Consider the following 24,427-nt stretch of genomic DNA (forward strand, 5'->3'; position numbering starts at 1 on the left):
TGCATTTGGGTGTGTTTGATTATCCCTTACAGCCTCTGAGGGAGCGAGATTCATTCTCACTCTTATAATGAGGGAGAGACTTTCAATGCCCTCAAGTCATTTCTCCTCTTTCCATCCTTCCTGCTGCCGCCAGACTCTTTACTGTCTTTGTTGCCCTTAACCTTGTTCTAATCTAGATTATTTGTTTGTTTTATCATAAATCCTTCTTTGTCTTGTCTGAGTTCTGCCCACATTTGTTGTATCAAAGCATCACTGACATTAGTTCAGGTTGACTGACCCATGTTTAAGTCACTCTCTGTTTTTATGCAGTGGATTTGAATGCTGGCTGAACATTTTTCATCAGCGCGGTCGATGGCTAACTATCTCTGTGGACCACAAAGCTGGCAGCTCTGTTTCTCCCCACAATAGCCTAACTTATCCTGCGTCAATACTCCGATGCGTTGTATACTTGCCTGGTTGCTCAAATGTCCATTCGCAGCGTTCCCTCTTACCTAACCTTCCTTGTATATTCTACCGGGAATGCAAGGAAAGAGTGAGTCACAGCAGTGCATCCATTATTTTATACCAACCTTTCACTGTCTTGTCCACTCTCTCCATCTCCTTCTCTTCCTATCTCTGTTTTCCAGGTGACTGAAGCGGAGACTGACATTACGGAGGCCCTTTAGTTTCCCCCCCTTCATCTCCCCCCTACTGCCTTCTCTTCCTTTCCCTCACCATCCACTTTTAATCATCCTGCATTCCCACCCCCTTTTCCAACCTCAGCATGGATCTGACAGACCGAAGGCAGCGCTCTCTGACAAGGGGTCGTTGCTCCAAAGATTCCCAGTACAACACCTCTTCCCTTGATGCAGATGAGTGTCGTGTTCCTACCCAGAAGTCGTACAGCTCCAGTGAGACACTTAAAGCTTTCGACCATGAGCAGCGGCTTCACTATGGTGGTTGTGTGACTGACCTGGTGCACCATGAAGCTGATGAGTACTCCAGACAAGGTGGGTTTGTAGAGCAAAGCATCACTATGACATAGATCATCTAAGTTACATTCAGAGTTTGGTCAACGCTGTGCTGGACTGAAGATATTACATTAAAAGTTAACATTAGTTATTTCAAGGCAGTGGTTATCAAACTGGGGGTCAGAACCCCCATGAGAGTCATGAGATAATGTCATTGGGTTGCCAGATAATTGTAAAAAAAAAAATATATAGCCTACATTTATCAAATAAAATTCAGGATTTTATCAAGTCTTTCAAAATTAAACTGATAATGTAGATGTAAATCAGTGAAATTAGAACTTTAATTTGTTAACACATTGATGTGTAGGTGGGCAGCGCTGGTCCTTGATACTCAGTCCTGCAAGTGTTAGTCGTTTCCCTGTTGCAACACACCTGTCTCACATCAGACACCAAACTCTGCACAAGTCTCTTAATACCCATCGATCCGGTCAGGTGTGTTGCAGCAGGGATTTAATTGTTAACTAATTATTTGGTGTATTCTAAGCCTGTTAACTGGTGGTAAGCAGTGGGATAGTAAACTCAGACTGAATAAAATGGCCATGGCATGACCTGGCAACCTGTAGAGAATGGACTCTACTTTTTTATAGTAACTGCTGGGATAGACTCTGGACAGGATAGAAAGATAGACTGACAAGATGTAAAAAGAAAGAAGACATTCAGTCACATTTGTTTAGATTTTTTCTTACCATTCTCCTCTATCTTTTATCCTGCTCATGTTTGGCAATAATTTGTGAGAATTCATAACAAAGGCTGCAAACTAAAAACTAATTTTCAAATGTAACCCACACAAATAAATTCAACTATATTCTCACCATAAGTGGAAAAACAGCTGGGATGCAAACAACAACAAAAGGCCTTCTAACAAACCTCAAGAGCTTACAGGTTTACCTACAGTTGTTACCAGATTTAAGCGAAACAGTAACGCATGCTAGCCTTAGTTCCTATAACTCAAACAACCATTTATTATCCGCTCAGCCATTGTTCTTTTACATAAAACGTATAACTGAATGAAGCTAAAGAGGAGGTGTTTATAGAGTTAATATAATCTTAAATATTTAGCTTATGTGCATAATGAAGATTCCTGGCTGCAGCTAACCCAGAAACTGCTGGATTAAATTAGTTCCTTCAAAACCTTAACAAATATCTGTGCAGTTGGTGCAACTCTGCTGTGGAAGCAATTCTTTATTCCAGCACATGTGGTTGAACCAGGTGTGGTGATGTCTTTTAAGTGTGGTTGTAGTTTCTTGGGTTTTTTTTTTTTTTCTTCAACCATTTCTTGCACATCTTCTGCCACACACTGAACACTCACATTGTTACATGATTGTTTTAAAAGGTTTCTAGCTCTATTCTCTTTTAAGACTGTGTGTGTTTTTCTAAGAGCGTATTTGTTTAGCGCGTAATGTAATCAGATGCTGTAAAAGCTTCTGTGCCAAGGGGTGCCAAAGGAGACCTTTAGCATTAACCAGGCTGTCATAATGAACTTCTGTATCCTCCGGTGAGCAAGTTAGCCAATAGGCCGATAGGTCATTTCTAAAGGGATGGGTCAGCTCTCATAGCCATGTCTTTCAGTTCTTTGTGTGTATGTATGTGCATGTGCATAGTTTGTAAAGGGACATGAAACAGAGTGTATTGATCCTTGGCTAGTGAAAGGAGTCAGACTCAATGGGATTGATCTCTGCTAAGCTCTGTTTTCTCTGCATGGATGCAGACAGAGGAAGGCAGCTCAGAGCGAAACAACAATGTATAAAGTACAAAAACACTGAAATCCAACTGAAGAATAAATGAAAGTACACAGCAAAGAATCCTTGATGGTATTTTCTAAAAATAATATCGTCATTGTGGCTTGAAAAAGGTAAACTTGTTGCCAAGGTTTCATGTTCCGCTGTGTATGGTTTGAAGAAATTACAGAAATGGATCAATCTGACAGTAGTTCAAAGAAGAAAATATTTAACGGTACACTCTCAAGGGAGAAAGGAATACAACAAAAAAATATACTTCTACAGAGGCAAAGGTAAGGGCAGAAAATTGAGGATTGATTGGCAGAATCCATGATAGACTAGAAGTCAGTGGTGTGTGCTGCTCGGACACACTCCAACGCTGCACTGAGATGACCTCACACCAGGCGAAAGCTGGTCGATACCACAGTTCTCTCAGCCTATCAGCTCCATCGAAAGCCCAGAGTCACAGATGCATCGTGGGAAGTGTGGCCACAGGAGACCAACAGTGTTGCAGCACCATATGGACTGTGACACTATGGGAGGAGGAGGAGTGCTAGAATGGAGAAAGACAAGGAGTTAAGTGAGAAAGATGCTGTGAGAGAACAAGCAGTTAAACTTTCATAATCATTCAAAAAGATATTTTTGTAGCGAGAATGTGAAACAAGTAGAATCTGAGACTTCGTCTTCAGTTTATAATAGCGTGTAACCTAGAGATCAGAATGTAGATAGAAACTTACTTTTCCTTACCGACAGCTATAATTGAACATACATAAGGATTGTTTCATATAATTTCTTTTTTGTTTTATTGAGGATCTGACAGATGGTTTGATTTTTGCTGTTTGAACTGACTTTCATTGTCAGTTTTTAATGGTTTGTGGGGTATCATTGTAACATTTCAAAGACTTTAATTCATTTTTAATATTGTTTTTCTTGTGGGTGGGTGTGCAATTGTTGGTTTTTTTTTTTGCTTATGTTTGATAAGTTTCATGGCCAACCAGTGCCATTCTCAGACTGTTATTTTACGGTAAGGGCTTCCTGAAGTGCAGGCCTGTTTGCAGTTCTCTGGTGTGCTAATGCATATGGATTTTCACCTGTCATCAGAATCATCCATCACTGAGTATGTTCACATAGAAATTCACATACAATAACACAAACTGTTGCTGTGACTGAACAAGTAACCGTGTCACCTGTGTGTGCGTGCATGTTTAAGTTGTGTGTACTGTTTATGCACACATACAGTAAATCAAGTAACTCAATTTGAACCCTCAACCACATAAACAATCTAAAACTGGTTGACCATTATGTAATACATTTTATGTTGCTAGTTATTGTGATCATAAAGTAATCATAAAACATAAATAACAAACTTTGGTTGTAGTTGAAAATGGTTTCCCACTCTAGAGATTTCCCTGCTTTTTAAATGAACTCAGAAATATATGAAAGTTTTACTGGAAATTCAGTGTGTCCTGAGGTACATATGTAGAAAAGATAAATCTTCAAAAGATTTATTTGAAGTGTGTTTTTAGTATCATAGGGAAAGTGTTTGTAGAATAAACTTTCCTTTTATTTATGTTATCTCAGGGCTATAATCAAGTAATTTCTAACTTTGCTTTTGAATAACAGATGCTAAACATTGTAATTACAGATTACACATAAAAAAAAAACCGAAACATTTATTTAATTGCTCTGCTGCACTCCTCTAATCACCACCTTCACATCAGGTTTAATGAAATAAGCTCAGTGAAATAAATGACAGCTGCTGTCAACAGTTGGAGAAACATCTGACCAATCAACAAGGAAAACAATACATTGCCTTCCCCTGATAAACAATAGCAAAGGATTATATCCACGTACTATCCAAGATGGTTATTTGTCAAGATAGTTAAGTTTATTTGAACACTCTGATCTCCATGGTAACCTTAAAAGTTGAGTTTTTCTTAATGATGCTGATGTTGTAAGACAAATAATTTTGCACATGACTTTTGCAGTCCCAAGCGAATTCTACTTGGCAAGATAATTATGGCTTTGAAAAAGTTATTTCAGATCAGCAAGTCTCTTGTACTGGCAGCAATGTACATCTTTAGGGATGATGACCGCTGATAATGGAAGCTCCCTAAAAAGGTCAGGACCAGCATGTATCACATCAGTTAAACCAGAATATGGAGTATTTCTTTAATAACCGTTGGACACAGATTCATGCTGGATTTTTGCTCTTTTATTCTGTGGCTTTGGTAGAAGTTTGCCTTTAATGACAAGCTTTTGGTTTAATTGGTTTATTGTAGCTCATTACATAACCAAAGAGCAAGTGACATTTAAAAATAAGGACAATTATGCTTTTTCACACTGGTATGGGTTTTGTTAAAAAAAATATGTGAAATGTTTATTTCTCCACATAAAATCAAATTTTATTCATAAAGCACTTCTAACGCCACATGGCAACACAAGTGCTTTGCATAATAACAACAATGTATGCATATTAAAAAAGAACAAGCGTTCCCTTAACAAAGTATATAACAGGGCAATTTATTAGATATTTTGTATCTCCAAATTTCCCCCATGTCCCACTCCCTCCCTATTCTACCCAAACAAGAACTCTATTTTCTGTCTCTTAACTGATTGAAGATATGAAAATACTAATAGATACAATAAACATCTGGTTATGAATCATGTTGTTGAATAATAATGTTTGCAGTAGTTTTTAATTTTTCCATTACTCCACAGTCTAGTAATCAAACAGGTAAGGAATCAATTCAACAACATCAAATCAAATCAAATCAAACTTTATTTGTATAGCACTTTTCGTGCTTAAAAACAATACAAAGTGCTTTACATTATAAAACAATTTACATCAAAATAGATAAAACACTAACACACATACACATCCCCTTTCACCCACCCACAACCACCCTCACCCATGCCCTATTTGCCCTGTAACAGTTAAAAGAAGATGAATGAATGGCCAGGTGCATTTGCACCAGATGTCAAGGATGCATTCACACCGGGACCGTTTGCTCGAATCTGTACAAAATCAGAGTCAGAAAATTTATTGTCATTGGACCAGCGTACCAGCACAATGAAATTTGTCCAAGTGGGGGCTGAATTTATTTGGGGGCTGTAGCATTATTTCTCTCATGCTGTGTGTACTCCCACAAACCAGACCTTTCAGTTCGCATACTCCCCTCCTTGCCAGAGGCAGAGTTGCACAAAATGCAAAAAATAAAAAAAAACTAAAACTGGACTTTTGTTTCCACCTCATCAGAGCAAAGCATAGAGCTTCATCAGCTTCCTAATGCTCTTTGGTTGACCATGATTCTATAGAATTATGGTCAACCAAAGAGCCAAAAACCAAAGAACTCTCATTAAGGATGGCGAAAGTTCTGTTATGCTTTCATCGGGTTCCTCCACATCTGCCTGTGTGCCATTTATCCTGCCCAAAGGCACCTTTCATCCTACCTGTGTGGCTGTCTGTACCAAAGGTAAAGACTTTTGTCATGTAGTACAATTCCTGCATTTTGTTCACCTTAAGTGGAGCAAGATCTGCTTTTGTAGGTGGTTTCTTTGATCTGAATGAAAGTGTATTTGTGCATTCACTCGTCACCGAACAAAACTGACTTTCCGACCGAGGAGCAAAGATTTAAATCAAGCAGGCTGGTGTGAATGTGTGAATACATCCCATATTCCACCATCATGGAACCACTAAGCAGAGCTGATTATGAAATAATCATTTAAAGTTATGATGTTTAATTTTACTGTTTTCTAACACTTAAATCCTTATTGTAGCTTGTGTAGATAATTCCGGCTGTGCATGTGAACGTGGGAGATTCCAGTAAAACAAGCTTAGTTTGTTTTCCAACAGACCCCCCACTTTCATTGTTTCTCAACTCCACTGTTTCCCCATTACACTCTTATTACCTAGTCTGCTTGGATAAGCACAGCCAAATGACACATTCTTCCTCCAACATAACAGGCAGCAGCCTGGAAAGCTCATTACAAGTGTTCGCTGTCTAACACCACAAAGCAAAATATTTGAAACCACCGGTATGCCAATAATGCACAAGTGTCGATCTCCCAAAAACGTGAGCACAGTTTTGTCACCATCACATACCATCAAACTGAAACTAGTCCTATTCCATACATATGTTTTCAGTGACTTTTAGTTGGCAACTAATCCCATAAATTATAAGTGTAATAACAGTTTATGCTCAAATATGTCACCTTCAATGTACAGAAGCCTTCCACAGCTTGTGTGTTTTAGTAATCTTTTCTAGCTGTCTGTACATCTGATCTCTTACCTTGCACCACATCTCTTCGTCTCCATCCCAGTCCCTTCTGCAACTCCTATTTAGCACATCCCTGGGGTGTCATCCCTCCAGGTCCAACCAAGATATCGGGAATTATCACAACTGCTGCAGTCTCTGGAAGCTTTGGCCTTTTCCTTCAGAGGGATCTAAATGAGCCCCTTTACATTCCCCTCAGTTGTTTGGCCCCAAGGCTGGAAGCCACACTGAGAATCCACCACCCACTTGCCTACCTTCCTGCTTGGACAAAGCTTAGCATCATCTACTGTCCTCTCACAATTCTCTCTCTCACTCTGTTTCTGTCACACTTTTTTCTCACTTTCTCTTATATCCTTTGTTGCTCTTCTGTCACACCTTTCATGCCTACTTTCCCTTCACAGCATCTTTTTCCCCTGATTTCTCTCACCCTCGCTGTTCCTCCATTGTTGCGTTTGTGGTCACAGCACACATTTGCCATGTTTAGGTGCTCTCTATGGATTTGAGAGCAAGTGCACAGGGTGTGTCCTCATTTTAGATTTCACACAGGCTTCTTCTGCTGTCTGAGCACTATAGTTTTAAACTTTCATCTTTGGAGATTCTGTAAAATGTGCACCAATGCACCCATAGAAGAAAAGATCATTCAAACCTTGATGTATTCTGTGCCATGTTTCTTTCATTTTGCATTCCCTTTCTATCCCCATTTCCTTTGATGTAAGAAATAACTAAAGTAGCCAAGCATTGCTTTGTCCAAAAACTCTCCAAAACTCTGTCACTTGTATACTGCCTTTACTGTAGACTGAAAGGCAAGGAAGAGGGTTTTTCTCTGCCTATTTCATCCTTTCCACGCTTTACAGAGACTTCCAAGTACCTTCAAAAAAGGCAGCAACACCATCCTCGTTTGTGTCCTGTAGAGCAAGATAAATGGACTAAACCTAACCTTCTGTGTGACACTGTTTTCTGAATCATCCATGAAAGATGAGAGGACCCTGAATGGAAAATTGTATTAACTCTATTGTGTGATGTAAGTCTGAAGTTATTGGCCATTTAAAATCCTTCCTTTACAAGAGAGATGCTTTTAAATTACAGATGACCTCAGAGGAATATTGCAAATCACTGAGCATTATCGTGTTTTGCAACTCAAACACAGTCTTCTGTGTTTGAGGTTGAGCTTCTAGCACAGATTAAAAAAAAAAAAAAAACTACATGGTTCTGGTGTTTTCACTTTTTACAAGCTCCAAAACACCCCAGATTTGTTTTCCTGTTTTTTTTTTTTTCCTGTTTTTTCCAGTGCCAGATGATGTTAAAATTTCAGGCCGTTCCCGTTGGAGTCACAAACAAGTTAATGTCTCTTTTCTGGGTTTGAAATAATTTTTCTTCTTTTTTATACTTTTTACAAATGCAGTAAAAGTGCCAGTGGCCTGTAAACAGACTTTGATGAGTAAAACTGACAGATGTTTCCTTTGTCTATTCCTCCACTTTAGAGACCCAAAGTTTGATTTGTAATGTGAGTTGCTTCTGGTGCTCATAGCAGCAATCGTTTAGGACCTCCACCCTCCTACACATACAGGTTTTGCTCAGCAGTGGGAACTTGGTACTGATTTTTGTCATTCAAAGGTCTTACTTAGTGGGTAAGCAAAAAGATCGCAGTGTACCTACTGCAGACCCACCTCTTGTGTTCTGCACTGCTTGCAGTGGTCAGTAGCATCATGTGTCAGTGGCAGAATGTCTGTAAAACAGTAGCTGCCAGTGACAAGGATTGCAGTGCATAGGCATACTATACATCGAAAGTACATTTCTTTAGAGAATTAATGATCTGTTTGTGTTTTTATACTCGTGCTCTTGTACTCCTCTTACAGTCAACCTGGACTGCTGATGATCAAAGAAAGAGAACGAAGCAGCTGCATGCTATTAAAAATAAACGGCAGTAAGATTAAATACAATCCCTCCCTCCGATGCCTCTTTATCTCTGTCTTCACCCTGGCGTTCTGTGCCTCTGTCAGCTGCTGACACTCAAAAGCCTCCCGTAGCTGTGGCAATTGCAAAGTGGAGTTGCTGGAGAATATCCCGGGGCAGACTCGACACAATCCTCCAATCTTCAATGCACTCCCACTCATTCCATCTCTACACATGTTATTTTAGGAGATTGAGTGTTCATGTAGGTTTGTAGAACACAAATCACAAAAAAAAAAAATCCACAGAATCATAGGATTCTGGGTAAAATGCTAATTAAAAGCAGAATTTAACCATTTGCTGAATTTATAAATGCAATGTTTTGACTGTTTACCACATAGTCAACATAATAAATACTAAAATTTCATTTTTTTAAAAATTAACCAATTCTCAATGTGATAGTAGAAACAATTCTCAAAGGTTTTGACAACAGTCTGTATAAATCTGGGAACTAAGCAGACTAGATGCTCGATCTTTGGCAAAACCTTTGTTCATCTTTACTTCTGAGAGACTCAGTCTATAAGGCTTCATTCATTTATTTATTGCCCTTAGTTTAACTTTTCCATTGAGTTGTAGAACTTTGTCCAGTTCTTTGCAACACTTCAGCACTGAATAAATTCTTCCCGAGACAATTTCCGGGATTAACTATACCTTAAATTTTAACAAAAAGAACTATTGCATGGAGGGAAGGGAATAACAAATTTACTCTCTTCAGCACCTCATGGCAACACCTGCATCCAACTGGACTCACAGCAGTCACACTAGAACATAATAGAATTTATTTTAATAGATTTTGTTTTCAAATTAAAACGAACAACCACAAAAAATAAAAAATTATTTAATAATAAGGTGCAGAAAGTACAAAAGTCTCATTTAAATGTCCCCATTTGAAAATGTTCATATTTATTCACTTTTTACTCAGTGTCCTTTTCTTTTCAGAACAGGGTTCGAAACACATGCGAAAGATTTTTAAACATGCGGGGAAACTACAGCCATCTGCTCCAGCAGCTTGTAGGTGTTCTGCATGTGTGCTTAAAAACACACCGGCAAAACACTGATCTTGTCAAAGGAGACGACTTTACAGACTATTTCACTTTTTTCCCCTGAATTACAACTTGTTTTCATAAGCTGTGTGTGTCAGAGCATGAGGGTAATTATTAGTTGTTTTAGCACTAAGTAGATGTCTGTTGGATGCTGATGAGCACTTGGAGTTAACTCTTTAACATTTTCCACTCGAACCAAGAAAAAAACAAGCTTCTGCTTAGTTTGTCCAATCCAGTCTGGGCTTTACGAATAAATGTGTAAGCTAGAGCCACTGACTCTGGCACGCGTGCATCCATGCACAGATGCAAACACTGAGTAACAAATGAGGGAAGTAATAGGAAGAGGCCAGGAAAATGTATGTTGATGGTGGCAGCTATTTAGCACCGACGCTGGTTTCAATTCACAGCCACACACACGCACACACACTAATATTAGCAAACAATACAATTAATTGACAGAGTCTAGGGAGATGCATCCAGACATCTGCAATTTTCTTGGAATAAAAATCATTTATCAGACTATTTTGTGGGGGGTTTTGTGAGAGTTGAGTTAATCTATGTTTACTATGTAATGACCCTTTTTGACTCTGCTTTGGCAGCTTTTGATAAATGAGGCAGATTGTAAATGTCACTGTTATCAAGTGTTTTGGGGCTTTTTTTTCTCCTCCCTCTCTCTCTTAGTGGAGTCACTTGCAGTCTAGGCTGTAATTAAACAGGTTCGCCGGCTACACGATTTAAATACGTGCATGCTTACTTGCACCACCTGTCACTTTCATCAGCATCTTCATTTTGTATTTCATTTACAGTTTATTTAGCCAATTGTGTTGCTTTGCTCATTCTTTTAGTGAACAATTATACGTACGAAACAAAGTTCAGTCTTCAGATAAATCCTCACAAAGAATTCTCCTTCAGAGGGAAACATTTAGGTATGTAAAGGAGAGGAAGACTCTTATCATATTTTTGTGCAAAATCTTCATTGTGATGACAAAAGTGTCTGTTCACCTAATGCAACATAACTAAGGGTTGTATGAAAGATTTGTGCTGCTCTCACAGTAACATTAACATCAATATTTACCGTATTTTCACGACCATAAGGCGCACATAAAAGTCTTAGATTTTCTTCAAAATGTGCGGCGCGCCCTATAGTGCAGTGCGCCCTTTGTGTGCGTGTTGTTGTTGTAATCGGACGTAGTAGAGAACACCATGAGAACGTTAAAGGGTGAAGCGTGGGCGTTGATCGCATATAAAAGAACAGGTATGTGCGTCATGCAGAACACCTTTTTCTAACAACCCTGAAAATGGCAAAAAGACACGCTTATGAAGCACAGTTTAAACTGAAGGCCATCAACTACGCCAAGCAACGTGGAAATCGAGCAGCCGAGAGAGAATTTAAGATTAATGAATCGATGGTTCGCAAGTGGAGGAAAATAGAAAACGAGCTCCGACAGGTAAAGAAGACGCAGCTGAGTTTCCGTGGACATAAGACAAGGTGGCTCGAGTTGGAGGAAAGAAGCTTGGGCTAACGTGTCTGCTGGCACTGTTGTCCGCGCTTTCGCAAAAGCCGGCATCATTTCAGAGGAGCCGCACGGCACGGAAAGTGACTCTGACAGTGAAGAAAGTGAACCTCGCATGTTTGCTGGAGATTTAGCTCAGCTGTTCAATTCAGAAACAGAGGATGAGAACTTTGATGGGTTTGACTGATGACGATTACCGGTAAAAAAAATGTGAGTACCAAACTCACTTTTGGTCCCGGTCTATTTTTAAATACGCACACTTGTGTGCTTGTTTTATCCGTGTGTTTCACCATGCCCGCGCCGATGATTGATGATTAAAAAATGTTAGTACTTTGTAATCAATACTTAAATAAAGCATAACCAAACTCGGTTTTGCTCCTGCTCTATTTTTAAAAAGGCATACTTGTATGCTTGTGTGCATTGAGAATGTTAAAGGGGGAAGTGTGGGCGTGGATTGTACCGGTATATAAAACCCGCGCCCTATGGTCAGGTGCGCCTTATGTATGTGTTAAATACAGAAAGGACGCACATAACTGAGACTGCGCCTTTTAGTACGGTGCGCCTTATGGTCGTGAAAATACGGTAGTCAACATAAAGGCAGAATAAATAAGAGTTTTTTCCAAAACAGCTTTGACTTTAATGCTGGACCAAAAAGGATATTTAAAGATGGAGAAGTATTGTCACAGACCAGCTCATGTGATTTAGGGACGTGACATTTCAGACAGGCATGTCTGAAGGAGGGCTGGTGCCCGAAACATCACAATATGAGAATCCTAAGGATTTTCCACTGTGTGGACTTTACTTCTTCATCACCAACAAAAGCAGTTGCCATGGCACATTTTCTTTAGCTACAAAAAGTGTAAAAAAAAAAACAAAAACTGATATATCATTTTGGTTTATGATGATTTTTTTTTTCTAAATAATTCCATGCTTTGCTGAGGTCTACATCCATAGCTGTTTAGAAGACAAAAGCTAATCCGGTTGATTATTAGAAATAAATTTATCAATAAAGCTCTAAAATCTTTTTTTGCAATTCATACTACTAAGAATATTTAGTATTACAATTATCAGCAGTGAGCAGCACCTTAAAATGTTTTGAAAAACCCCTCTTATAATATACACTTTGCATTTGTATGTAATGTGCACTGTGTGTGTAAATACATATATATATATATATATACAATACATATATATATATATATATATAATATATATATTATTTATATTATTTTCCAGGAGTAAATAAGTGGAAGAAGGATGTTTCTCCAGAAAATAAAATATTCACCTCAATATTGATTTGTCAGTAGATGTAATTGGAGTACTCTGTACTCTGCTGTTACAACCAGTGGTGAGGCATGTCTCCCAGTCGGTCAGTTCATCTCTGGCTAGCTGTTCATGGATGAAAGGTGTTTCACTGCCTGGAGCTGCTTTTTTTCTTACAGTGACAAGACCTCCTCCCGAGTTCATGGTGTAGTGTCATGTCCTGTCATGTCTTCTCCTGTCCAGCCCAGACCGCTGTCCTCTGGGTAGAAGTAGAACAACCTTAGGATTGGATGACATTTGTCACAGCTATTTTGGCTTCTTCATTAGGAGGTGCAAGGTCCCCCGTGGCTCAGGTGGGAATCCAAAGAATGGAAGTCAAACGGGAGGTGTGGGAAGTGTTTGACCATGACACTTCTATTTGTACATATATGTAAGGTCATCAGCATTCCAATAATGGTGGTGTTAATGTGAGCTATAAAAAATTCCTTGTTGGTGTCTGCTGAGCGATAAGTAATTTAGATATTTAAACGTAAACACAAATACAAGTGCAGTGAACAACACAAGTGGCCACCGCCGGTGGTTAAAAGTGAAGCCTATGCTGAAGGGCCAAACATTGCAGTTCCCTCATCACCCTCTAGGGGCTCCAAAACAGAGCAAATTCCCATTGACTCCTATTTTAAAAAAGACTAACTTCACAGCAGAACTAAACATGTCTACAGCCTGGTACAAAAAACATGTTAGGTTTAATAGGTCAGGTTTACCTTCATGACAACTGTGGGTAAAGTAAAACATTTTTCTAACTCCTCCATTTAGAAGTAATTTCATCTTGAAATTTGACATATTTAGGGGTGTGTCCTTTTGAATGACAGGTAGTCGATATTCCGCTACAAGAGAGAGGAACGTAGAACAGCTGGATTTTAGCGAGTTAACAACAGTGTGATTTAGCTTGAGCCCGCTTACCTGTGTTAGCTGGTTAGCCCTTGTTTGCTCCCGGGTAGCTCGGATAGCTCTTATCTACAGGCAGGTCTAAGTTTGCTGGATGCCAATCATCCACCCCCACGCTCACAGCCCCCCTTCCAGCTCTACCTCTTTGCTAATTTTTGTATTTTCCAGGAGAGATGACAGCGTGACGCTCCAAAATGCCGATGGTAGGAACCATCCAATGAGCTTCAATTCAGTTCTTCAGAGACCTAAGGCTGACGTCATGGAGGCTATTTCCATCTTTTATGTACAGTCTATAGAACAACATTAATAATTTTGTTACCTTGAAATATTCTCCAGTAATACTGTTGGTAATGGTATTTTTGTGGGTATTTTGCAGGGCACTACATGTACTACCCCTTCCTGCCAATCGTATTCCCCAGGCAGGATAATGCATATAGCCATTTATAGGCATAGCCAAATTGAGCCCATATAACTCATTTCTTTAGATGGTATTCATTCTTGTAATTCTACCTAAATAGGGGTGTGTCCTTTCTATTGATAAGTATCCAATCCCAGGGGCAAGAAGGCAAAGTGTAGCACAACTGAAGATTTGGCTAACAGCTTGTCTTAGCTTTAGCCTGCCTACCTCTGTGTTTGCCTCCATTAGCTACAGTTCTTAGCTGCGGGCATCTCAGAGTTTGATCGGTGTCAGTCATCTACCCTCACACTCACAGCCCTCCTCTCAGCTCCACCTCGCTGCCCATATTGATATTTTCTTAGAGTGAAGACATGCATGATGTTGAGCCCACCAGAAATCTTCCGGTGATGTCACAGAGGCTCCATCCATCTTTTTAAATACATTTTATTCCTTAAACCACCCCCATAAGCCTTTCTCATAGTTTCTTCCAGAACCTTTAATTGGTGTTCAAACCCCCAGGCAAACATTTTCCCAAACACCTTAGAGAGGAGAGAAGACAAGTGAGTAAACAGACCATTTAATTATTAACTCCACATCTTGCACCCCTACATTTACTGCAAGTGGAGCCCATTTACTCTCTCAAACATGGACAATTTACTTCATTCTACTAACACCACTCTTTTACATGTAGCTGCCCAAACAAACACAACAGCTGTGTGGTATCTGGATGACAGAACCTTATAAAAAGTTTTTCAAATATGATGTAAATAAGGCACATTTAACTTAGTGTAAATCCATGCATGGCTAAAGGTCAATTAATACATCTTGTAACAAAATTATTTGTTTTTGCAGCGCTAATATCCTGATTGAAATGAAGATGCACAGCAGTACTTAAACACAACACATAATTCCTTGAAATTGAATTAAAAATGTCAAATATATCTTTTTTTCTTGCTGATGAGTGCAAAGTTGTCTTTTTTTTTTTCGGTAAATGAGACATAATCTTGTTCAATGATAAGATTAAAAGATAGAGAAGTGTTCAGATGATTTATTCTCAGCATGAGTACAGAGGTAATCTTTATTAGCATCTTTCCTCTGATGTGTGCATGTACATTTACCATGTAACATTTACTTTATGCACTTCTTCAGCTCATCACCATAGTAACCTTGATTTGTGAAGCTCTGTATCAGTATTCTCCACTACTGCACTGCATTTTGTTTGCAAGTGTGTGTAACTGTGAAAAGAGTAATTGATGTTCAGTAATCCAGCGAAGTCCATTATTATGTTTTAGACAGACAACTTCTACCCTTGATCCTCATGTAACATTCTTTCTTTGGTTGCCAGCATGCTTCCCTTCACTTTCTGTCTCCCACATATCATTAAATCCAACATATACTGACTTATTTTTTCAGTGTATTCAGTCCTGATTAGTTTGTATACTCCATCTTCATCATTTTGCCTCTCTCTATCTCTCTCTACAAAAAGTGTTTTATCATGACGAAGGATTTCATCAGTTTTCGCCTCTACATCTTGTAATCCCCATTTTTGTCGTCCGCTTGCCTCACTCCCTGATTCACTTCCCCCCCCATCATCAACTCAAGATGAAGTACATTTTTATCATCCTCGTGCACAGTGTAGCACAGCAAACTGTGCAAACTAAACACTGGAACATTTTTCATTGCTTTGACAAATGAATTCAACAACCAGGTCTTTTTAAGATTTTTTTTCCACTTCATGCCTTTTTCTGGGTTGTATCTGCATGTCTGTTCAAATGTTTACCTGTTCTTTTCCTACTTACATTCATAGTAAATAATGTGACATGGAGTGGAAAGAGGACGACTAAGAAATGCGATACGATGAGGGGATTTTTTAATTACAGGCACAATAGATGACCAGCGACTACCTTGACAGAGGTTTAATATACAATAAACTTATGTAATTCAAATGTTGTACAAAAATTTACTGCTGTTATGTTTTAACAGGAGGAGGAGCCTTATTTCTAAATGTGATTCATCAGTGACAAAAACTGTTCACTGTTCACATCAGGATAATCCACTACAGTCGGTCCGATCGGAGACCCAGCTCAATTGTAGGGGGTCTATCCATGCAGACCCGCGATCGCGTTTGTGTTGCACTTTGGTCAAACGAGCCAATTGGATTTTTCATTTTGTCTGATGCAAGTCTACTGCAGAAATACACTGCAACAATGACCGTAGTATGAACACCAAATGAGGCAGAGAACACATACTATGTATTTATCCACAATGCAACATTACACCAGATGCAGGAAGTAACTTTTTTTGCGACTTTGAAGTCCGCTTCCTGTATTTGGTCCGCTTGAAATGGACCGAGTCCTGCGTGTGTAGGTGGACTGAGTTTTTGTTTGCCGCATTCACATTTCCTCAAACGAAGCAGACTTTCCAAGCAAACATACTAAGATTCTAAACAAAAAGGATACCATAAATGCGCTTTAAATCACTCAGCATATATATATATTTTGGATTGAACTTCTTAGCCCTACTATCTGGTTAAAACATACTAACATTGGTTTATCTGTGTGTTTTATTAAACACGCAGCACTACTTGTCTGGTTACTATGGGAACTAGTTTGGTTTACTTGGTTCCTGTTTTAAGAGTTCAATTTCTTTAAACTCAGCATAGATTATCTCGCCTCTTTACTCAGACTATAATCACAGTGTTACATTTAACATGATTTTGTAGGCCTATGAAGGTGTGTCAATAGGGCTTTAAGTCATCAGTAAACATATAGAAATAATGTTCCATCTTTCTTCAACCTGGTTTTGCTTTTCTTTTTCTAAACATGCAGTCACTGCACTTTGTTAAGTGCACATCATGACAGAGGGCAGACAGATTATGGAAGACAAAGGGACAGAAGTCACTTGGGATTTGATCCCAGGTACATTGTAATTGGGTCCCAACCATTAACTTTCCTTTTTTTGTCATTTCCACTGCGTTTCTGACTCTCTTGTCCTTTTTTTTTTTTTTTTTTATCTGTTGAAACAATTTCTTCACTTAAATGTCCTATTGAAAGAAAGGAATATGTATATTTTAGTTCTTTAAAATTCACAAAAAAGAAAAAACAAATGAGAAGTTAATTTTCTTTAGGAATACTAAAGTGCAGTGCACATGAATTTTGAATTGAATGCAAATGAAAATGGAATATAAGAAATGCCACATTTTTGGCAGCCATTAACCACAAATTCTAGCATTTTCTTTGCTGTGACAAAGAAAATAAGGCTTTTATTGTTATTAACGGTAATTTCAGCTATTTTAGGGGATTGCTAGAGAACCTACTGTGCACAGTGGCATTTACCTTCTGATTTTGATGCATGTTCCACCAAGGTGCAAATCAGTTCACTAGTTGCGCGCTTTATGGCAAATCAGAACTTGTTCTAGGCTAGCACTCCCCTGAACCCTCAAAATGACATGTCCAAGGGTGGCCTGGACTGTAAACTGCTCAATCTGGAAAAAGCAACATAATTGCAGGCAATGAAATCCACCAGTTCTGTCTGCTTACTTTCTCTACAGAATTACTCAGTGGGGCGAGGGAAAGTCAACCAGCATAATGCAGAGTCCTGCTGCCTATACTTTTCCTGTCAAACTGCTAACAAGCACAAATGATTTTTTAATGATAGGCCCCTCTATCCCTCAGAGCTGTCTACTTACATACAGTCCGACACATACACATACGACACATTTCTCACACTTGCTCCTACACACATGCATAATGAGTTTTTATCAAGGGGAGTACATTTAGTTTAATGGATTTCTGCCATTGCCATTCCCACTTACACTCTGGTTTTTTTTGTAAGTTCTAACAGGATGCTTCTATTTCTCCCGTGTCACTTACTTTTCTCTTGCACAGTATGCGGTACTTGAACACTAAATGATGATGTGCCTCAGGTGCAGGAAACTAAGGTTACTGCTGAGCAAAGAAGCAAGCAAATATGTTCTTTTTAGTACGTCGTGCTTCAACACAACAAAAAAAATGCGAAGGTAAATAGATATGGCACCGGTCTGTTTTGTTTTCCGGAATACTTTCCCTTGACCTTGATGCTGACTGCACGGTGGTATTGTGGTTCTCCGTGTTGCCTTATTGCAAGAATGTATCTAAATATAACCTTGGCTTGAGCTTTTTGTGTGGAGTTATTCAATGCATGTTTCTCCGAAGGTAATTCCTCAAACAGTCCAAAAAAATGCTTGTTAGGTTAATAGATGATGCTAAATTATCCTTAGGCATGAGTGTGCGCGCTTGTTTGCTTCTGGATCTGCCAAATAATGAAGCAGTGACCAATCTTTGGTGCACCCTGCATTCACCCCGAGGCAGCGGACATAGGCTCCAGCTTATGCCTCCATCCCCAAAATTTATGAATGGAAGATACCAAATAAAATCAATTTCAAGCTTGCACATTCAACAAAGTAAATGGAAAGATAGTTGATGAGTTCCGCTAACTCTCATCCTCCTGTCCTCCTACTGTATGTATTCAAATTAACCCCAGTATAATTACATGAAAATAGCCTTGTGTCACTTTGAATGTTACAGCTGCAAGGAATTATTGCAAGGAATGGTCTCATTTTCTTTCATAGAAAAGTATTTCATGAGCAAGTAGAGATAGAAAAAAAGGAATCACTGAAGCATTTAGGATTTAAAGAATTTTACCAGTTGTTAGTGTGGGTGCTACATGGAGGTTTTTCCTTCCTTTCTTCTTTTCCTTTTTGTAAAATCTTAGCTAGGAATTGTCTATAAGAAAGAAAAAAAAAAAAAAGGGTATTCCTACTGGAATCTTTGTGTGGGCACTACTTTGTTGCAAAGGGTAAGGGCTCTGGGTACTGTTGAGACAATGAAATATGATCCAGGAAGTCCTATAGGAGAAATAGATCCATGAGTGCAAAGGCTTATCAGATGGCAAACAGTGCATCGCGGCTTGCAGTATGACAAAAACAGAGTGTACTTCTCATTATTTTGTCTTTCTTCATTATGATGATGAAGAACAAAATGTGGCATTGTTCCCCTTTGCGTCCTGTATCTGCTACCCCACTGGACTGTACTGCCAGATTAGAATGGCTACTCCTCTAGTTAGAACGGCAAAACTCAGCAGAAGTAGGAAGGGTCAGTAAGGAATCGGCTATCAGATTCCAACAAAGCATAAATAAATAAATAAATCTCATTTCCAACAGTAAGGAAATAAGGAACCTTTTCCAAAGCAACATGGGCTTTCTTTACTACAACACATTTTTAAACCAGCCAAGTGTTTTTATTTTTGTAACCATGGCAATATGCCCCTGCTTTAACCTAGACTAAAATGTTTCTCAAGCCTCAGTTTGTTTTTCAAATAAACCTTGATCCAACCAATTTGTAACCAGGGCACATGCTACATTCTGCTCCTCTTTTTGCTCTAGTGAATATTCAAATAAACATTTTGGATCATGTTATTTGAGCCCTGCAGCCCAGCATTATGAGATGTCTGCACACAAAAAACTGCTAACCTACTTTGTACTGATGTAGTCAGTACTGTGCAAGTTTCTCTCTCTCTTTCTGTCTTTATTTCTGCTTCTTTTATTAAACCTTTTCCCATCTCAATAAGACTGATTATCTTAATTACCATTCTTGTACATCGAGTGTTCTCATTTCCATGTGCACTGATTGTCAGTTCCTAACTCAGTAACTTTCTCTTCTGTGGTTCTCCTCTTTTTTGGAAGCATAGTCACATATTAGCACATGTTAGAAATGTTTTGTCTCGCTTCACTTGCAATTATGCTTTTAGCTGATTGCTCGCTATAATTCATAGTTTTACATTGCAAATATAACCAAAGAAATAACCATAAGAACGATGTACAGTGGATTCAGAAATAATCTGCAACAGGACAAAACGTTCTGTGAATGTAAAATATAGATAAAATGCTGAGAAAGTTCTTGCACGGACTACGTTGGTTCTTGTTAGGTTTGTAAGTCTTCTACTGAAAGTCTTGATCAAATTATCTTGGTGTGTTTAAGTAAATCATCATGTAGCCATTCAGCTCATGCTCAACTATAGAACTGACTAAAGTTTCATTGAGAACCTGGTGGTGGGAAAGTTGTCTCTTTGACGTAGAATAATTGCCTAACGGATCGTCTACAAGGGGGCATTGCATGGTGCTCCAAATCTCTTTGCCCAAACTGGATCATTTGTGTCCAGAGCACAATCTGGATGATAGAAAGTGACCACACAAACAGAAGATCAATGCATCAATCTTTGTACACTGAGAGAAAAGCAATTTGATCGTAGATGGCAAATTTGCTAAATAAAGAATGAAAAAAGAGGCTTGTCTAGTGGTGGTTTCAGAAGATCGTTATTGGTCTCTGCATATCAACCTAGGAGGAAAAACAAGAGGAGACTTGTGGTGTCCTATAACTTAATACCATTTCACAGTGGGTGTTTGGAAAAACAAGGCAGTTAATAATTAATCTGTGATATTTATAGGGGCATTGAAGAGTTTATGTAAAGCAAAGAAGGGTATTTCTACAATGTAGCCTCGAAGTTGCATGTTGGATGGAATAGACATCTAGGTTTGGATTTACCAAACTCACTGGTTTGCATTTTTGTGAAGAGAAGTGTGTGTTATGGTAGGATTTTCCATCCAAACGTACAAGCTCTGTAATAACTGCTTATGATAACTATGGACTCTCAACAGTCACCTAACCTCACCCTCCATGGACAGTTATGGGTTTGCTAGAAGAAAAATAAAATATTCACAGGCATCAGAAGATGTTTGTGGGATCATTGTCAGACCACGCTGAGATACACCGCAAGCAAAACACCACAAACTGGCACATCTATGCATTGCACAAGGCAGCAGTTGAAGCCACACAAGGCTTAAAACACATATCATGAGCCAAAGTATGACAGTAGTGATATTGTACAGACTGAATTGATCTGATTAAAATGCAGCACCACATTATGCCTCCACATCTATCATAATATCATGTAACAAACATGCAATTGGTTTTCTATTTGTGGAGTAACGAAGATAGATTTTCATGTCTGCTTCATCCCCTCGCACCAATCCATCTTTCTTTGAGTACACGGGACATCGGACTGTGTCTACAGCTGATGGTGATAAGGAGAAATTGGATTTTACATGTGTAATCACTAGTTATGGGATGTTAATGGTACAGAGCAGTGTCCAGTGGGATGTAATTTAAGATACCTGTGTCAAAAACACACACACACACACACACACACACACACATGCAACCATGCACACACTTTGTGTCCACACAGCATTTGCTTAGACTAGCTGTGTTTGTGTAGTTCAATGGGATGGTTTTCATAAAGACTCATCCTAACTGTGTGTGGAGTAGTTTGGTTCAGTTTCATTGCATGACTGATTTTAAAGAACCACTGTGCTTTACTCTCTCAGGCCTCCTGGAGTTCTCTCCCGTCCTTCGATACCTCATCTCAGGTATGAGTTCCATGATAGTAGTTAGATCCTGTGCTCATGCAGCAGTACAGTAGTGTCCCTAGTGTCACATTCAGTAAAGACAGTTCTTCTTTTTCCCCCTTATAAAAGTGGGAGGAAAAGACGGCAAAGTGAGGAAGACCTGGAATGGTAATGTTCTCTGATTTCTTGCAATGATTTGGTGTCTTTGCGCTGTAACTCTTTGAAAGCTTGGCGAGCTGCAGCGTATTAGCTGAGTCGCCCTGTGGCGTAGTCTAGACCCATCTGTTTGTCTACGTAGACATGTAGAGCCTTTCACCACTTCCCTTACTAAGTTTCCTTTCAGTCTCTTCTTCATCACTTTTGGTCCAACTTTCAGTCCCAGGGAATCAGCCAAGAGGAGCTGTGAAGATGCAGCAGATGATTTCTATCTGTTTGATTCCCTTTTTTTCTCTGATTGCATCTGTACGCCTGATGAGTCACAGTTAACCCAGTCACACAGCTGTGTGAACCCCAGTGCATTGAATCAGACAGTGTGTCAGCCACAATGCCAACCTCTCTTCATTTGCCTCTTCCTTTACGCTCCCTCACAAACTGCTAATGAAGTGAATCACAACTGTTTTTCCCCTGATCCCTTTACTCCAACAGCTGATGGTGAGCGATTGCATCCACAATACTCTTTTAATTAGTATAGAGAATAAATTGGTTGAGCATGCCTTTTTCCTTAATTGCTTTTTCCTCAGCTTGGATTTAATTGGGCTGCAGTGCTGTTTATTGATCTCCTTTGATGTGCTTTAATTTGGATAATTTTATATATTTATTTTGGACGTGACGAGTTGGTTTGTCTTGAGGAGGAAAGTGTTGGGCATCGGGACTAGTACTGCAGCACACTGCAGTATGTTCAGTTAGCCCGAGGTTCCCTGCATGATGGCAACTAGGTGGAGAGATGATCAAACCCAGAAGGCAGCAACACAGCTTCACTACAGTCTAAGAGGCATCGAGTGAACAGCTCTTTGATCTTACATCAACAGCTCATGAATGCCAATGTGGATCACTAAAGCGATGGAAGCAGGTTTTCTAAGACAGCCCTAACAGGCCTGCAGGCCAGTACATATTTCTTCCAACAGCTAACTTGTATTTTATGCCCGATTCATGCTGTGTCATCTCTCCCCCCGCCTGCCACAAAAAAAAGCCCAATTTTCATCCCCCGCCTTCATAGTTTCGAAATGAGTGTGTTGCACTGTGCAGTAGTGGGTTTGTTTTGTAGACAGGCGTGTGCATTTGCTTGTGCGAGTGCTTGTTTGTGGCGGTGTCACAGTTTCACAACGTCTCTATTACGTCCTACAATCTAGCAGTTTTACTCTTCATTCTCCTCCTGCAGGGGGTAACTTCACCCTGGCTGAGCTGGGAGTGTGTGAGCCAACTCCCACTCCGCATCCCGCTGCTGTTCCCTACTGTCCTGACCTTGGACTCCTCCAGAGGGGGTACTCCCTTAGTGCTGGCTCAGACGCCGACTCAGACCCGGAGGGACCCTTGTCCCCAGAGCGAGCCATCCAGCTATGGGCAGGACGAGGAGGGGTAAAGTCTCGCCGGAGCTCAGGAGTGTCCAGTCGTGAGAACTCGGCGCTCACCCTCACCGACTCTGAGAATGACAAGTCTGACGACGAGTCAGGTAGGACAAAGGACTCTTTGTAGTGTGGTTGAGACCATACCTGCTAAGTGCATTATTTCTTGCTACTGACTTAGCATGAAATAGTGTGTAACGTTTAACAAGAGAATAAGAACATTTTGGAGCGTATTCCTTTCAGAGTGTGAGGTTAACAAACTATTGTACGGCATGAATTCCATGAGAGAAGGTTTTATTGATTGAAGATGTTTGTAATCTTAAGGGCAATGGTTGGACACCCCCTTAGAGAGCCATCCCTATCTTCATCAATATCACTCAGGCAAGGCCTTTAAACTCCCTCCTTTTCAACCACTTATTTGCTCATCGGCGGTTCTGTCATTCTGCAGAAAATGCTTTAATTTTTATGATCGTACAACAACAAAGATTATGTTTTACTGTTATGAGTTAAAACCATAGTTCAATTAGATCAATTAAACCTGAGCATACACGGCCTTTTTAAAAAAATAATACCTATTCTAGATTTTTGTGTAGATAATGTGTTTCCAATGTTTCTTCTGGCAAATAATAAATAGATGCAAATGTAACCATATCTGCTGCGGGTATAAGGTACAAGTTTGAATACGGTGCAATATGGAATTGGCTCGAAGGCTAATTGAATGTTTTCTGATATCATAAGTTCTACATGATTTTGATAATATTCATGAGTCAACAACCTATTAGGTATGATATATGTTAATTTTACACCATTAAATCTATAGATTGGCTTTAGTTGAGGTTCTTTCACACTGCACTTAGTCAGTCATTCATTCATTCGTTCATTCGTTCATTCATTTTCTATACTACTTAGTCCAACTAAAGGTTGGGAGAAAGCTAGCGGCTTTCCCAGCAATAATAAGGCGAGAGGCACGTACACCCTGGACAGGTCTCTAGTCCATCACAGGTGAACCTTATTCCCATTCTTGTCTCCGGTGACGCTGCACCAATACTTTTTTATTTATTTATTTATTTTATTAAATGAGAACAATGCACATAAATGAACACAGTGTACAAATTCAATGCAGTGTGTAAATATGCCAGATTTAGCTAGAAGCTACGTTCCATCCATAGTCGTTAAACATTTACGGACAAGACATATAAAACGTATATCAATAATACTATATATACACACACACACACACACACACAAAGAAATCAATCCACATACAATATACTGCAAATATTAAACCTCATCTATGTTGACAG

The 24,427-nt window shown here is 39.3% G+C and overlaps 1 protein-coding gene across 2 annotated transcripts in view; it reads left to right on the forward strand.

The window, feature by feature from the left end:
• Positions 1 to 763: 763 nt before the first annotated feature.
• Positions 764 to 24,427, forward strand: part of tenm2a (teneurin transmembrane protein 2a) — a gene marked incomplete at both ends in the record, with an annotated part of 161,505 nt that continues 137,841 nt past the window's right edge. Inside the window, 3 exons of one of the 2 annotated variants that reach the window (XM_079250599.1) lie at positions 764 to 989; positions 21,541 to 21,582; positions 22,940 to 23,230. In XM_079250599.1, the coding sequence (XP_079106725.1) occupies positions 764 to 989; positions 21,541 to 21,582; positions 22,940 to 23,230 (559 nt within the window). The remainder of the gene's footprint in view (positions 990 to 21,540; positions 21,583 to 22,939; positions 23,231 to 24,427) is intronic. The other variant, XM_079250600.1, reaches the window with a different exon arrangement.

Source organism: Telmatherina bonti (assembly GCF_933228915.1).
Source record: "Telmatherina bonti genome assembly, chromosome: 12".
NCBI lineage: Eukaryota > Metazoa > Chordata > Actinopteri > Atheriniformes > Telmatherinidae > Telmatherina > Telmatherina bonti.